The sequence below is a fragment of the Molothrus aeneus genome, chromosome 9 (assembly GCF_037042795.1).
Source record: "Molothrus aeneus isolate 106 chromosome 9, BPBGC_Maene_1.0, whole genome shotgun sequence".
Classification (NCBI taxonomy): domain Eukaryota; kingdom Metazoa; phylum Chordata; class Aves; order Passeriformes; family Icteridae; genus Molothrus; species Molothrus aeneus.
In genome coordinates, this window is record NC_089654.1 from 28,730,369 (window position 1) to 28,744,123 (window position 13,755).

At 42.5% G+C, this 13,755-nt stretch overlaps 1 protein-coding gene across 1 annotated transcript; it reads left to right on the plus strand.

Annotated features, from left to right (window-relative positions):
* The first annotated feature begins 777 nt into the window (after positions 1–777).
* Positions 778–12,495, plus strand: NUF2 (NUF2 component of NDC80 kinetochore complex). The gene is made up of 13 exons (XM_066555914.1): positions 778–900; positions 1,906–1,980; positions 2,869–2,945; positions 3,107–3,168; positions 4,033–4,130; positions 4,849–4,922; positions 6,123–6,219; positions 7,149–7,211; positions 7,852–7,989; positions 8,864–9,004; positions 9,774–9,949; positions 11,327–11,462; positions 11,714–12,495. Exons 1-13 carry the CDS (start codon positions 778–780, stop codon positions 11,861–11,863), a joined length of 1,410 nt encoding a protein of 469 aa, XP_066412011.1. The 3' UTR covers positions 11,864–12,495.
* Positions 12,496–13,755: the final 1,260 nt, after the last annotated feature.

A 13,755-nucleotide genomic window follows, 5' to 3' on the forward strand; every position in this document is an offset into this window, starting at 1 on the left:
TCCCATGTGGAGTAGCGGGTCCAGGTCCGGGGATCTCAGCACAAAATGTGGAGATGCTGGAGCGGGTCCGGAGGGGCCATGAAGATGCTCAGAGGGCTGGAGCAACTCTGGTGTGAGGACAGGCTGAGCTGGGGCTGCGCAGCCTGGAGAGGATTATGGGGAGACCTCACCTAAAGGGTTTTTGGAAAGGAGGAAGAGTGACTCATTACATGGGCAGATAATGAAAGAACAAGGGGGAATGAAAGAGGGCAGGTTTGGAGTGGATATTAGGGAAAAATTCTCCCCTGGGAAGGTGATGAGGCATAGGGTGCCCAGAGACGCTGTAGCTGCCCCATCCCTGGAAGTGCCCAAGGCCAGGTTGGACAGGGCTTGGAGCAACCTGGGATAGTGGAAAGTGTCCCTGCTCATATCAGACGGAAAACTAGGTGAACTTTAACGCTCCTTCCAGGGATTTTATGACTCCTCTAGAAGCGCTGCCAGCCCCGCCTGACGGCTCCGGAGGGACACAGCCGCCTCACCCCGCCCTTCCCCTCACGGCCAACGGCCGCGCCGGGGCGGGGCCTGACAAACCACGCCCACCACGACACCGCGGCCGCTGATAGGCCAAGAGAGGGCGGGAACGCGCTGAGCCCCGCCTCCCAGTGACGATGCGATCTCTGATAGGTCAGCGAGGGGGCGGGGGTGGGGCGCGGAGGATTCAAGCAGCAGGCGCGCAGTACTGCCGCCGCCGCGTCCCCGCCGTTGGGTCCCCGCCGTTGGGTCCCCACCGCCGCCGCCATGGAGACCATGACCTTCCCCCGCTACAGCCCCGACGACATCATCAGCTACCTCCGCTCGCACATCCTGGAGGGCGCCGAGGCCCGCAACCTGGTCAAGGGCGACGTGTTCGGCAACCCCAGGGTGCGTGCGGGGGGCGCGGGGCTGCTCCGGGCCACGCCGGCTCCCGTATGGGACGGACGCGCTGGGCCGGCCCGAGTGACAGCGGGGTTGGGTGGAACGGGCTGGGGGTGGGCTCGGAGCGGTCTCGGGGCTCTCCTCGGGCCTCGCCGGGAAGCGCCGTGGTGTCAACTTTGTGAACTTCAGGGAATTCCGGCGTGAGGTCTGCTTGGGGCTACAACAGAGCTATGTAAGATTAGGTGCTGTTTCATTCCAGATGCCTGTAAAGTATAAGTGATATTAATCTAGAACTCGGAGCATAAAGATTGTGCTTTAACTTCAGGTTTAAGCAGCACATGGCCTGTCCTCCCCAGTTCCGTGGGAACTGGGTCAGAATAGTTCCAACACCTTGCCGGATCCATTTAGTGCTTTTAAACCCCTCCCTGCTTCACCCCGTTTCATCGCTCTGAGCATTTAGTGTTAGTGAGTGAAGAAAAGTGGCTTTAAAGCGGAGTTGATGCCTCTGAGTGATTCCTGGTGCTGTTGTTGCCTGTTTTTGAGCCTGCGGTGAGGGGGGTCTGGCCCTGCTTGTTTAGATGGTTTTTAAGAAGCAAAATTGATCATAGATAAGTGCTATAAATGAAAAATCGTATGGCTTGTAAGTGATTTTTTTTGTCTTAATTTTAATAATCTAATGAAGGGCACTTGTTGCTGCAGGTTTGTCATTTCTATGACCTTTTTTAGGTTATTTGGCATTGTTTGGTTTGGAAACTGTTCAGCAAGCAGCAGTGTAATGAAAACCAATGCCAGACACACACAGTCAGGGCTGTAATTGCCCAAGCTGACTGCTGCCCCTTGAAACTGAATTATCAACAAGTAATGCTTGAACTGAAAAAATGTTGGAAGTGAAACTTGGTTGTCGTGAATTCAGCCTTCATGTGTTAAAAGCTGAATGCTTTCATGGCCTGACCTGGGAGCCTTGAGTAATCAAACATATGGAATCCTGATTCATGTCCTCTCTTCCTGCAGCTTGAAGTTTTACACCTGATTTACCTGAGAATCCTGCAGAAAGTGTGTGGCATCCGACTGGAGCACGCCTACATGGTAGGGCTGCCTGTGGCAGGGGTGGTGGGATGTGAAAGGAAAAAAATACTGGCCTTACCTGTTCTTTGGGATGCTCAGGGTGCCAGAAATGTTTGTAAGGTCCAGGAGGGAGTGGGCAAGCTTTTGGAGGGACACCATCCCTTAAAAATCTATACTGGGCTCCTGCTAGAGGAGGCTGGACTGGTCTGGAAAGAATGTAAATGTTGTTTTTTATATTGGATCATCTCCACTCCTCCATTAACTCAGAGAAAAGTGAGGAGAGGCTGATACCTAAATTAACTTACAGTTAATTTACTTACTGTCTCTGGTAGTCAAGATCTGATCCTTGAAAGTGAGAATAAATGGTTTTGTCTCATGGCTTTTCTGGATAAACTGAAAGGGAAGAGTATTATGTGCACAAGGTAACTCTGTTCTTCCCAGGCAGTGCCAGCAGCTGCCAGACTGTGCTGTGAGGTTTAAAATGTCAGAGAAAGGGGATAGTGTGCCACTACATTCTCCTCCTGACTTCTCCATGAAGCAGCTGAGTGTGTCAATTTTGGGGTGTTTAAAGAAGGAGCTGCTTGCTGGTAGCTGTATAATGTTGTGCTGCACAAGTCATGAACAAAATGAAACAGAGTTTAGATTCAATTCCAGAGTTTGTAATGTTGCTGTTTTAGTTATTATTGTATTTTTATGCTTTTCCAGCCAAAGTTGACCCTTAAAATAGTGTGCTAATTACCTTGTTGACATTTTTCAGCCTCTAATATGCTTTCCCTGTGGATGGGAAGATCATCATCAGTGTTTTTAATTATTTTATGCTGTGGAAAATGCTGCATAATTTTTGTTTTAAGTATTCTCTACTTATGCACTGACTCTCTTTTTACTCTTTTTACTCTTTTTACTCTTTAGATGCCACTCAACGTTGACATAATGTACCCACAGATCCATGAAGGCTTTCTACCTGTCTGCAATTTGTATATTCACATGTAAGTTGAAGATGCTTGCCTTGTGCTTGCTGGGCAGATGCTCTGGGACGAGAGGACAAGATCTATTTTGCAGCAGATGGGAACAGGACAAGAACAGAGCCATGGTCACAGAACCTGAGTCACAGTCTCTCAGCTGAGGTTGTGTTTTGTTCTCCTTGCAGGGAGCGCTTGCTGCCCATGTGCCGGATCAGTGACTTCCAGATTGCTGATGTTTTAAACCCAAGTAAGCAAGTGCCTTGTAATCCTTGTGTTTCCTGGGTGCTGCTTGGTATTCCAGGTGCTTTTTCTCCTTGGGCATAGCCAAATGGGTGTCTAGTGTGGAGAAATGTCCCTCTGGCTGCTCTTCTGACCCTTAAACAAGCTGCTTCTAGTGGACAGCTCTTGTTCCTGATGTGGCCTGGTGCAGGTCAGTAACTGAGGGCAGCTTTGAATGCTGTGAATCTGTTGAACTGCTGGTCTGGAGATGGGCTGTGACATACTTATACAGTGTAATAATAGATGGGGATGAAAATTACCCTGACAGCTCTGGAATGCTTTAGGATTTCTTATGCCTGTGCTCCACTCCTTTCAATACCCAATTGTGATTCTGCCACAACACAGACAACTTGGAAAATGCTGCTCTGAAGAAATCTTTCACTTCTGGATCTGTCTTGTCTAAGACATTCAAAGCTTTTGTAATCATCTTTCAGAAAGTTTGCTTGGAATAAAGACAAAGTCCCTGCAGTTCAAATTGCTGCCTTCAGTTTGGCTGATAGCTGCAGAGAGGCTCTCTCTTCAGAGCTGTAGCTCAAGATTGACACTCTTTCTCCCTGGCTTCTGTTGGAATGGGAGGCTGTGTGTTAACAGCCTTTTCTCCCAGGTGCCACTATTCATTTGTTAAATTACACAGAATTGCTAAGTGTTGGTAACCAGCTGGGTGCTGGTTTTTGTGTAGTCTGAAATCTTTGCAAGCTGAGTGGGGGAAGAACTAATTTGGACTGTGTTTTGTAATTTCTGTCTCCTTGAATTACACTTGGCCCAACTTTTTGGAAGCAATTGCAATGCTTTTGGAAACCAGCTCAGTGAGCTCTTGCAATTCTTCTTTCAGAGACCAAGAGGACAGTTCGCTTCTTGAGTGGCATCCTCAACTTTGTGAACTTCAGAGAATTCCGGCGTGAGGCCTACTTGGAGCTGCAACAGAGCTATGTAAGATTAGGTGGTGATTTATCCCAGATACCTATAAAAATATAACTAATATTAACCTAGAACCAGGAGCATGAAGATTGTGCTTTAACTTCAGGTTTTTGTAACATGTTGGGATGTTAAATGTAGCCAAGTAATTCAGGAAGGTGCTGATTATTACTTTGGGTGTTACTGAAAGGGTTTTTCCTCCAATATATTGGGGGAAAAATATTATATATATATATATATATATATTTATAAATAATATATATACATATATATAATTTATATATATTATTTGATGTATATTATTATATATTTTATCTATATAATCTATATATAATATATTATTATATATATAATCTATATATTATATTTTATATACATAATCTATCTATATTATATTATATTTTATATATATTATATTTTATATACATAATCTATCTATATTATATTATATTTTATATATATGTGTGTGTATATATGTACATATATGTGGATATATATGTGTGTGTATATATATCTCTATATATATTTATTTTCCCTTACAATAAATTATTGGATACTTCAGCCTGGTAAGTGCAGGATTGACACCTTGTACCATTTTGAGAAAAGTGGGGTTGTAGGTGGCTTCTGTTCTGAATGTCTCAGTAGTTGAGAGATGGTGCATTTCATGTGAAATAATGATGAGCAAGGCTCTAATAAAAGCCCACTTCTCTAAAATTAAATATTTAACTTGCAGAAATTAGCTATGGAGAAAAACCAACACCTGGAGGCTGTGAATCGGGAGGCAGCACTGAAGCTGGAGAAACTGAAGTGAGTGTGTGGAGTAAAGCCCTGTGAGATGCACTGCTTGCCTTTCCTGCTTAGGCTGCATCAGTGGGCCAGTTCTGTGGGACTAAACAAGTCTGAGTGCAGAGCCCCATTCTGGGTCATAGTAACTTGGTTCAAAGCTACAGGCTTGGGGAAGAGGGGCTGGAATGTGGCCCAGCAGGAGAGACCCTGGGGGTGCTGGTTGACGGCAGCTGAACAAGATCCAGCAGTGTGGCCAAGGAGGCCAGTGGCACCTGGCCTGTATCAGCAAGTGTGGCCAGCAGGACCAGGGCAGTGTCCATCCCCCTGTGACACTCCCTGAGTGCTGCATCCAGCTCTGGGCCCCTCACTGCAAGAGGGACATTGAGTGTGTCTACAAAAGGGCAGTGCAGCTGGGAAGGCTCTGGAGCACAAGTCTGATGAGAGGGAGCTGAGGAGATTTATTTCCTGCTGGCAGAGGAAAAAAAAAAACCCAAAAACTTTTACAGTGTATGGTTGCATTGAGGGAATTCTGTATTTGTATGTGGAGAACTAGGTTGGAACTTTTTGCTCTTACTTAGCTTTTAGTGATGTGTCTTTATCCCTTCAACAGCTGGAGGAAGCTCATCTTTAACTTAATACATGAGTAAAGTTGTCTTCCTTAGTTATTTGACATGTTTGCCACAATCTCTGTTTTTCAGGCCATTTAGCCCCACTGCCTGTGTCTTTGCACCATTAAGTTTTGTTTTTGCTTGTGGATAATAGGATGAAGAAATGGCTGGTTTCCAAGAGAGCTTTCAAAACAAAGTGTTTTTTTTTTTCTGACAGCTGCTCTTGGTGTGTGCTACACAGGGGGTCCCTAGCTGGGATAGGCCTACACTAATATAAACTATTTATATGACAGGTAATATGCAAATATTATAAATGAAAGTCACCCCTAAAACTGGTAGGAGTGTTGTACTTTCATGCTTTGCTTAACATGATCTTTAAACTTAGTCCTCTATGTTTGTACCACTTCTTGCCAAAATAGCTCTTTAGATTTTGCTTCAACTGCAAAATCTTACAAGCAAAGGGAAATAAGATATATTCATTTGAGACTGTCTTGCTCTGATTACTGAAGTTACTGGCTGTAAACTCTGTGGAGACAGTGATTGTTTTATCTGCTGTACTCTGACTGGACTATAATGATGCCGAAACTGCCCAATATCTTTATTTTTCCCTCAGCACAGTCCCAGTTGAACATGAGGCAGAGATCAAGCAGCTCACAGAGAGCATTCGGGAGCTGGAGCAGCTGCTGAGGCAGGACTATCGGCGGAAACAAGTAGGGCCTTGTTCTGTCTTTCTCTGAAAACCTGCTGTGGGCCCCTCACTTCTCTTGATCTTATTCCCTTCCCTCCAACTCAGTGGATAAAAGGGACTTTTTTTGTTTTAAAGCAATGGCCATTTTAGCAAAATGCTGTTGGAGCCCTCTTTGTTTCACTGTGAGGAATGTGAAATGTGCTTTAAATCAGACTTGGGGAATACAAAAGTATAGTTGAGTCTTTTTCTGAAATGCATTTCTGCAATGTCTTGGGAGATGCACATCACACTTCCAAACAGGAACACAGGGATGTTCCTCTTTGTTTTCCATTTGAATTCCAAGAATTGGAACTGGAGGTGGGCCATGGCAAGAAATGAGGCCTAAGAAGGGTCACCCAAGGGAATGCCTGGCAGAAGGAATGGGGTTAATTGCAGGGGTAACTTTTCAGCAGTGGAAACTTGCCTCTCAGGTCTCATAAATAACTTTTTCAGCTCCTTTGAGAGAAAGAAAATAATAATCTATGGTCAGGATTTTTTTTGTTTTGTCAAGTCATATTTCTGTTATTAGCATTATTAACCTTGTGCTTGACTATTATTTGGGACTTTATGTTAAATTATATTTTTCCCTGAAGAAGAGAGCCCCTGGCAAAGAAAGTTGTAGGAGTATAATAGCTGCCAGGGTCAATAAGAATAGGGATGGCCAATCTCTTATCCCTATTCCTAGTTACCCACTGCTGGCTGCCTCCCTAGTGCTTCCAGTGGTTTTGGTGACAATATTCTCCTTTCCTGTCTTTGAAATCTTACAGATTGCAGTTTTTTTTCTGCTGGTTGTGGCATTCCAAAGAACCCATAAATGGGGGATTTCTCCTGTGGACAGATCTATGATAGAAGGATAAGGCAGGTACCAGCTGTAGAGATGCTTGTTGAAAGCTTGGTGCTTTTTTTTTTCAGACAGCTTTGCAAGAAGTGACTTCTCAAAAGAAGACAGATATTGCTGAGAGAACCCAAAAACTGGTGAGTACACCTCTGTGTGCTGCTGGCTGCAGATCAACTGAGAGATCATCTCTCTTTCTAGGATCAGATTATTCTTGGAATTAAGTCACTAGAAATCTGGACCTCTGAGGTGCTGTGGGTTTACCTTGCCTGCATAGAGTGAGCTAATGAGGCACAACAGGAGGTTTTGAACTTGTTGCTCTTCTCCCAGGGTGACAGAGTTGGCTCAGGAATGTTGCAGTCACTGCCTCAGTATCCCTAGGTCAGGAGTTCTGAGGGAGAGAGATTGTGGCAGTATTCCAGGCTGGATGGGGCTTGGAGGTGTCCCTGCCCATGGCAGGGGTTGGAATGAGAGGATCTTGGAGGTCTTTTCCAACCCAAACCATTCTAGGATTAGCTGGCAGGCTCTTGGTGGAAAACACCAGTTAACTGCTGTTCTTTTGCACCCCTTTAAGCAAATGTGGGAAGCAAAATAGGCTGTTGATTGCTTTGATTTGGAATGTTAATGCTGGTTAGAGGAATTTAGTTTTAGAACTTCCTAATGAGGAATGACTACACACCAAAGAACCTGTCTAGTCATAAGACCATGGCAAACCTTGCTACACAATTCCTCTTTGTTCACCTAATTACTAAAATTGAAAGTGTTTGTGTCATTAACTAGAATGAGTGCAAAGTGTCTCTGGCTACTTTGAAAGAAGAACAAGAGCAGCTGAAATCCAAAATTGTGGAGAGTCCAGAAGAACGGAAAAGTTACAACGAGATGATGAAAGAGACTATTAAGAAATTGAAGAGATCTAAGGTGAGCTTGTCCTCTGTCCACACAAGGAGGTGTTCTGTTAGAAAAAGCATGTTTTACTGGACTGTCATCATCTAGAGCTGCTTCTTGAGTGATGGTAAAACACCAGCAGGACAGTGGTTGGTCTGAAATGAAATCACAGCCTCAGAAAATTGAAGGTTTGTGGTAGAGGTGATGGTGTATTTTTGATGGGCTGGTTTTTTCCCTTTGAAAAGCAATTGCAGTCACTTGTAAAATCAGGTGTTGAACTCTTGAATCTGTTTGGCTGTTTGCTCTCCAGAGGAGACAATATTTTGTCAGCTCCCAAATATCTTTGTATTTAGAACATGTGTTTCATAATGCTTCTGTTGTTATTCACTGTTTCTGGAATCGATGGCTGTCTTCACTACTATGCTGAACACTGAGTTCCCACCTAGATTTATTTATTCTTTTCTAAATTATAATCTCCACTCATTTTTGTGGTTTGAGATTGCTCACACTTCAGTGGTTTGCACTTTGCCTCTGATGGTTATTTTTGTTCCAAAGGTGTAAACTCAATTGCTGTAATTTCAGATACGAAGCTTTACATAACTCTTGTTTTACCAGTGTAGAATTTCTTCACTGCACAACTTTTTTTTTTTTTTTTTTTCTGAAAGCTCTTGGAAAAAGCTGATTACTGACTAATTCAGTGTAAAACACTTGTATGTCACCTTTATTTCTGTGCTTCCAAATAAATGCCTTTCTTTTATTTTTTTATGAAGAGCTCATTTCACCACCTCTTAAATATTACTTCTTAGGTCTTTAAACAATGAGGGGAGGGTCCAAAGTTCAATATGCTTTAATTCTATATAAAAGAACTCTAAAGCTGTTTATTGATAGTCTTTTTCTCTCTTTAAAGCAAGAAGTTACTGAGAAATATGAAGGTTATAGAGATGTAGTTGAGGTTCTGCCATCATGCCAAGTGGAATTGCAGTTGTACCAAAAGAAGATGGAAATACAGGGAGAAAATGTGGAGAGACTGGCCAGTGTATCATCAGAGGTCTGTATTATCCAAATTATATCCTGTTAGGGGAGAGTTTGATGTCTAAGCAATGTTCCCCTCTTTCCTTTTCACTGTAAAGAATGACATTTTGAAGTTTCCAAGTTCTTTCTTAAAAATGTCAGTAAAACATTGCTGCTGCTTTGCTGGGTGGCACTAGCTAATGTACTATGCACTAGCTATTGACCACTTTGAATAGTCAAGGGCTTTGTTGCCATAGAAACCTGACCTAAAATAGTTGGAGCTGTCTTGGGGTTGTTGGTAGGAAATGATGGGAAAAGAAAAGTGAAATCGAGTTTCTTCTGCCTTGAGAGTGGAAACTAAGAATAAAAAATTGTTACATCAGGAAGAGTCATGTCTTAAGTGCCTTTAAATTTATTAATATTGCTAAGCCAGACATTCTCTGATGAAATGTTTGTCACAATACAGTCCCTTGCTATTTGCCACTAGGTTTTGGGAGAGTGCAGTTGTTAGGAGCAATTGAAAAATGTTATGGAGTCTTTTTGGGTGTTTGTATAGCATGTGTTCAAATGAGGCTTGGCAAAAAGCTAGAGCAGAAGTCAAAGTCACTTCTGAAAGTCATCCTGAGCAAGGGGACCTTGTCCATATGGATGTATTTATAATCAGAGAAAGAGCTGGCAATCAAATCTTCAAAAAGCAGCCAGCTACTTGTAATCTTAGCACATTTACAGAGTATGCTGTCTTGATAATTTCCTGTCCCCATTTAATTTCTTTCTATTTCATTTATTTCTATACTTCTGTACTCTAGGCCAGAAATCTGGAGGACCAGCTTGAGAGTTCTCAGGTAGAGCTGAAAAAGGCCAAGACAGATGAAATGTCCCTGAAGAGAGTGGTGACTGCAAAACATGAGAAGCTTGCTACAGCTGAGATCCAGCTCCAAAAGATGCGTGAAGATATTGAGCAGCACAAGTGCACCGTGCTCGAGTATGGAGGGGTTGATGTTTCTGCCTGCTGCTGCTTTATGTCTTTGTTATGTGCTGCCAAAGTCCATGTCTGCTACAAACACACAGCTTAGCACTGAGGGGAAAATGAGCAGTGTGGGACAGCTCTGTATGAAGACCAGGAATGCTGCAGGCAGGGATTTGGGGTCTCAAATCAATAATTGCAATGTGACTTGACAGCAATTCTTTTATTGGAGCACTAATTTAATTTATAATGCTTATTCTTGATTCTTTTATCTTCTTAAAGAGAATGTCACATTGGGATAATTTTCCAACTTATCAGACTTCAACAAAGCCCCATTTGCCTTTCATGAATTTTTCATAATTTCCCTTGCCACTTTTGCTCATTATCAAAGATGTTCAAGACCCATGGGGAAATGGGGCTCGCATCTCAGAGGAGCATTATCCTGACATGATGCTTCTAAAACAAAAGGAAAAGTGTCATTTGATCAAAGCCTCTCAGCCCCTCTTCCTTCCTCCCATATGCTGAAGGCAGCACCAAACTGCAGCCCTGGAAGGTCCTGGCTTCACTGTGAGCTTAGTGCTGAGCTTTTAGGGAGAAAATTGATTTTTAAACAATTTTCATCTACACAGATAGAGAGGAAGGGGAATATGGAACATTCTTGGCTGTGATGGAAGGGAGCTGCTTGCACATGGATGGGAGAGTCAAGTAAGATTTAGTCAGGCTTGAGGTTTGTGTGCAGAATGGCACTTAGTGTATTGTACCAGCTAAAATGAAGTATTTGGAAGGAAAATAGGTTGGGCATTGGGAGGAATTTCTGGACAGAAATTGGAATGGGCTGCCCAGGGTGGTGTGGAGTCACTGCCTCTGGAGGTGTTCAAGGAAAGACCAAGTGCCATGGTCAAAGTGACAAGGGGGTGTTCATAGGTTGATCTCAGAGGTCTTTTCCAACTTAAATGATTCTGTGAGAAGCAGCTTTTAATTTAGCAATGAGAGCAACATAATCTTATGCTCCTTTTCATCAAAAGTTGCTCCTATTTATGTTTTTAATGTATCAGGTATTTCCCTTGAGTGATAAAATTAAATGCTTTGATAAGCAAGAGGGGAAGGGAGGTAACCTTGATTGAAGAAAGGAGTTTTTGCTGGTGAAAAGAAATGTCCTGACTGTTCCCTTGAGGTGGGAAGGTGCATATGGGCTCCTGCTAAGAATGAGCTTCGCTTCTTGTACCTAAGTTGTTCTAGTTTAAAAATCACATGAATTTCTGAGAAAGTAAATTCTATATATATCATTGCATCTGGAAGCTGCTGGTTTTATGCTCATAAAATGCAAGGTTTGCTTGTGGTGGGCTTCAGTTGCATCTGGAATGAGCTCAGTACTTTTTTTCCTGTCCCCTTTAGGCATTTTAACAAAGTGCAGGAGAAGAGGGGTGCTGTGTATGACAAAGTTATGGCCATTCGCAAGGAAATCAAACAGAAAAAGGACAAAATTGAGCAGCTGAAGGATGATGCTGAAGAAAAAGCAACAAAAGCCAAGGTGAGCACTTTTTATTTACCCCCCAAAATCTTCTTATGTTCCTGTTGTAGTGTGGACAGTGCAGTGATCCTCTAAGCAGCCTCCCCTCTGTGTTGTGAATATTTAATGCTGCTGAATGCTGCTCCTTAAGCCATGGATGAGACACCCTTGAAATCATTTGAGTCCACCAGACCACTCACTTGACATTGGTGCTTGATCAAGATTTAACTTTGCTGATGGATTTTTTTTCCCCCTTTATTTTCTCTTTCCAGGAAATACACCTAATTTTGAAGGCTGTATTGGACAAGTGTCATGAATCTCTCCTTAAGGCAGTAAAGACTTCTGCAGCCTCAAGAGCAGAAAAAATTGATGAAATAAGGGAAGGGCTGCTCAGCATTCAATCTTCTGTAAATGCTTCCTAAGCCTGTCTGAACTTGTGTTCTATTTTCATTGTGTTTGTGCTCATACCTGAACTCAAGGGCTCCTGCTTTGCATGGGAGGGATAATAATTCCAGGCCAATCCAGCTTTCTCCAAAACCATGTCAGAACACGTTTAGCTTTCCAGGCTGATCCTGATGTCATGAGCTTGCTGATGTGGATAAGAAAACACTCAATTTCTGGTGTTTCAGTCTGCACCTGGTTTTAGTGGTAATATTGCAAGTGTTGCTATCACCAAACTGCTCAACGTTTTGGACAGAACCCTGCATTTGTAGAAACTGTTCTGCAGATTTTGGTCTGGGAACACCTGGTGCCTTGGTCTGGCTTGAATGTTCAAGATAAGTCAGTAACAGGTGATGCTCCACCACCATTATTCAATTTAGATGAAATCCTGGCAGAGCTGTAGCATCCATCTAAATGCCAAGTTACTCTCATCATAAATATTTGGAACTGTAAACACTCAGAAGTACCATTTTAATATCATTTTAGTTAACAGTACATTCCTTCTCAATACTTGAACCCATTGTGTCTGCTTTGTGGGGCATTGAACCCTCATCTGTCTTCATCAGTCTGTGTTAGGATGCTCTTAAATATAGATTGATGTTTTGTACCTTAACTTGTGAGTGGTTTTCATTATTTGGAAAAAATAAAATGTTAATTTTTACACTGGTTGATATAAAGGTATTTAACCCTTTTTCTCTTGGGTCTGACTTGGCATAAGGTTTCAGCTGAAAAATGTTGCTCTGTACATTTGTAGGAATGTGTGCCATGAGCAGTGTTTTGTGATGAAAGGAGGAGGATGATTCAAGCCAGCTTTAAAATTTTAATTCCTCATCTCTAGAGGTGCTAGCAGGTCAGTTAGGGAGGGCAGGTGTTTGTTCCTTCTAGAGCTCTTATGAAAGCATCAAACCCTTCTAAAGTTTTGCTTTAAGGGTTTTTTTTTAAATTTTCCCACTGTAACAGAATTGTTTAGGTTGGAAAAGCCTTTTAAGATGAAGTGCAGCCATTAACCCAGCACTGCCCCCTCCAGCACTGAACCCTGTCCCTGAGTGCCCCCAGTGCACTCTGAAATATTGCAGTAGCATCTCCTTCCTTATAGAAACTGGTTGGGGAGAGGGATTCCAAAACCTTCCAACAGATACTGCAGGGGATTATTCCAATCAGCAGATCAAGATCCTTAGGCTAGAGAGATGATGCTTGTGTATGCCAGTGATGAGGAATTTGCAGGACAAAGAAAAAGCTGCAGGCTGGACCCTGGTCTCAGAGATTTTGGGTAAAATAAAAGCTGCAATTCATGAAGAAAGAAAAACTCTTGATTTCCAGGTTTTTGTATTTCTAATAGGTTCTTGTGCTTTGACTGTTGCTTATTTGTACCTAGAATACTTATAAATCATAACTAAGGAATGATTTATCTACAGATAATTGATTCCTAGGTGTGAATTGATTCCTACTGCTGCTTGTCAAAAACTTGACCCACCTTGAACCATATGGCAAGGCAGTGGGGGGAGTTTAGTGTGGCCTGGAGAGCAGAGAAGGGAGAGTGGTTTTGCTAAGGCAATACAGCTCCCTTTCCCTCAAGAGGGCAGTGTTTGTCAAAATATTCTTTTTTTTTGGTTTGCCTTTTTTTTAAAATCTTTCTGCCTTAGCTACTGTTTAAAAGTGTAATCTAATTTTTTTGTGTGTGTGTGTACTTTAGTATTTCATATACAACATAAAACTTGTAGCAAGTTGGGCTGGCCACACTTGTTTGAAATGTGTGGAGTTATTAACAATAATCTATCTGTACACAAGCTTTTAAATTCTGCAAGCAGAAAAAATAACAGTGGCTAAGGTGGGAAATGGGTTAACAGGACACCTTTTAAGGGATGGAAGGAAA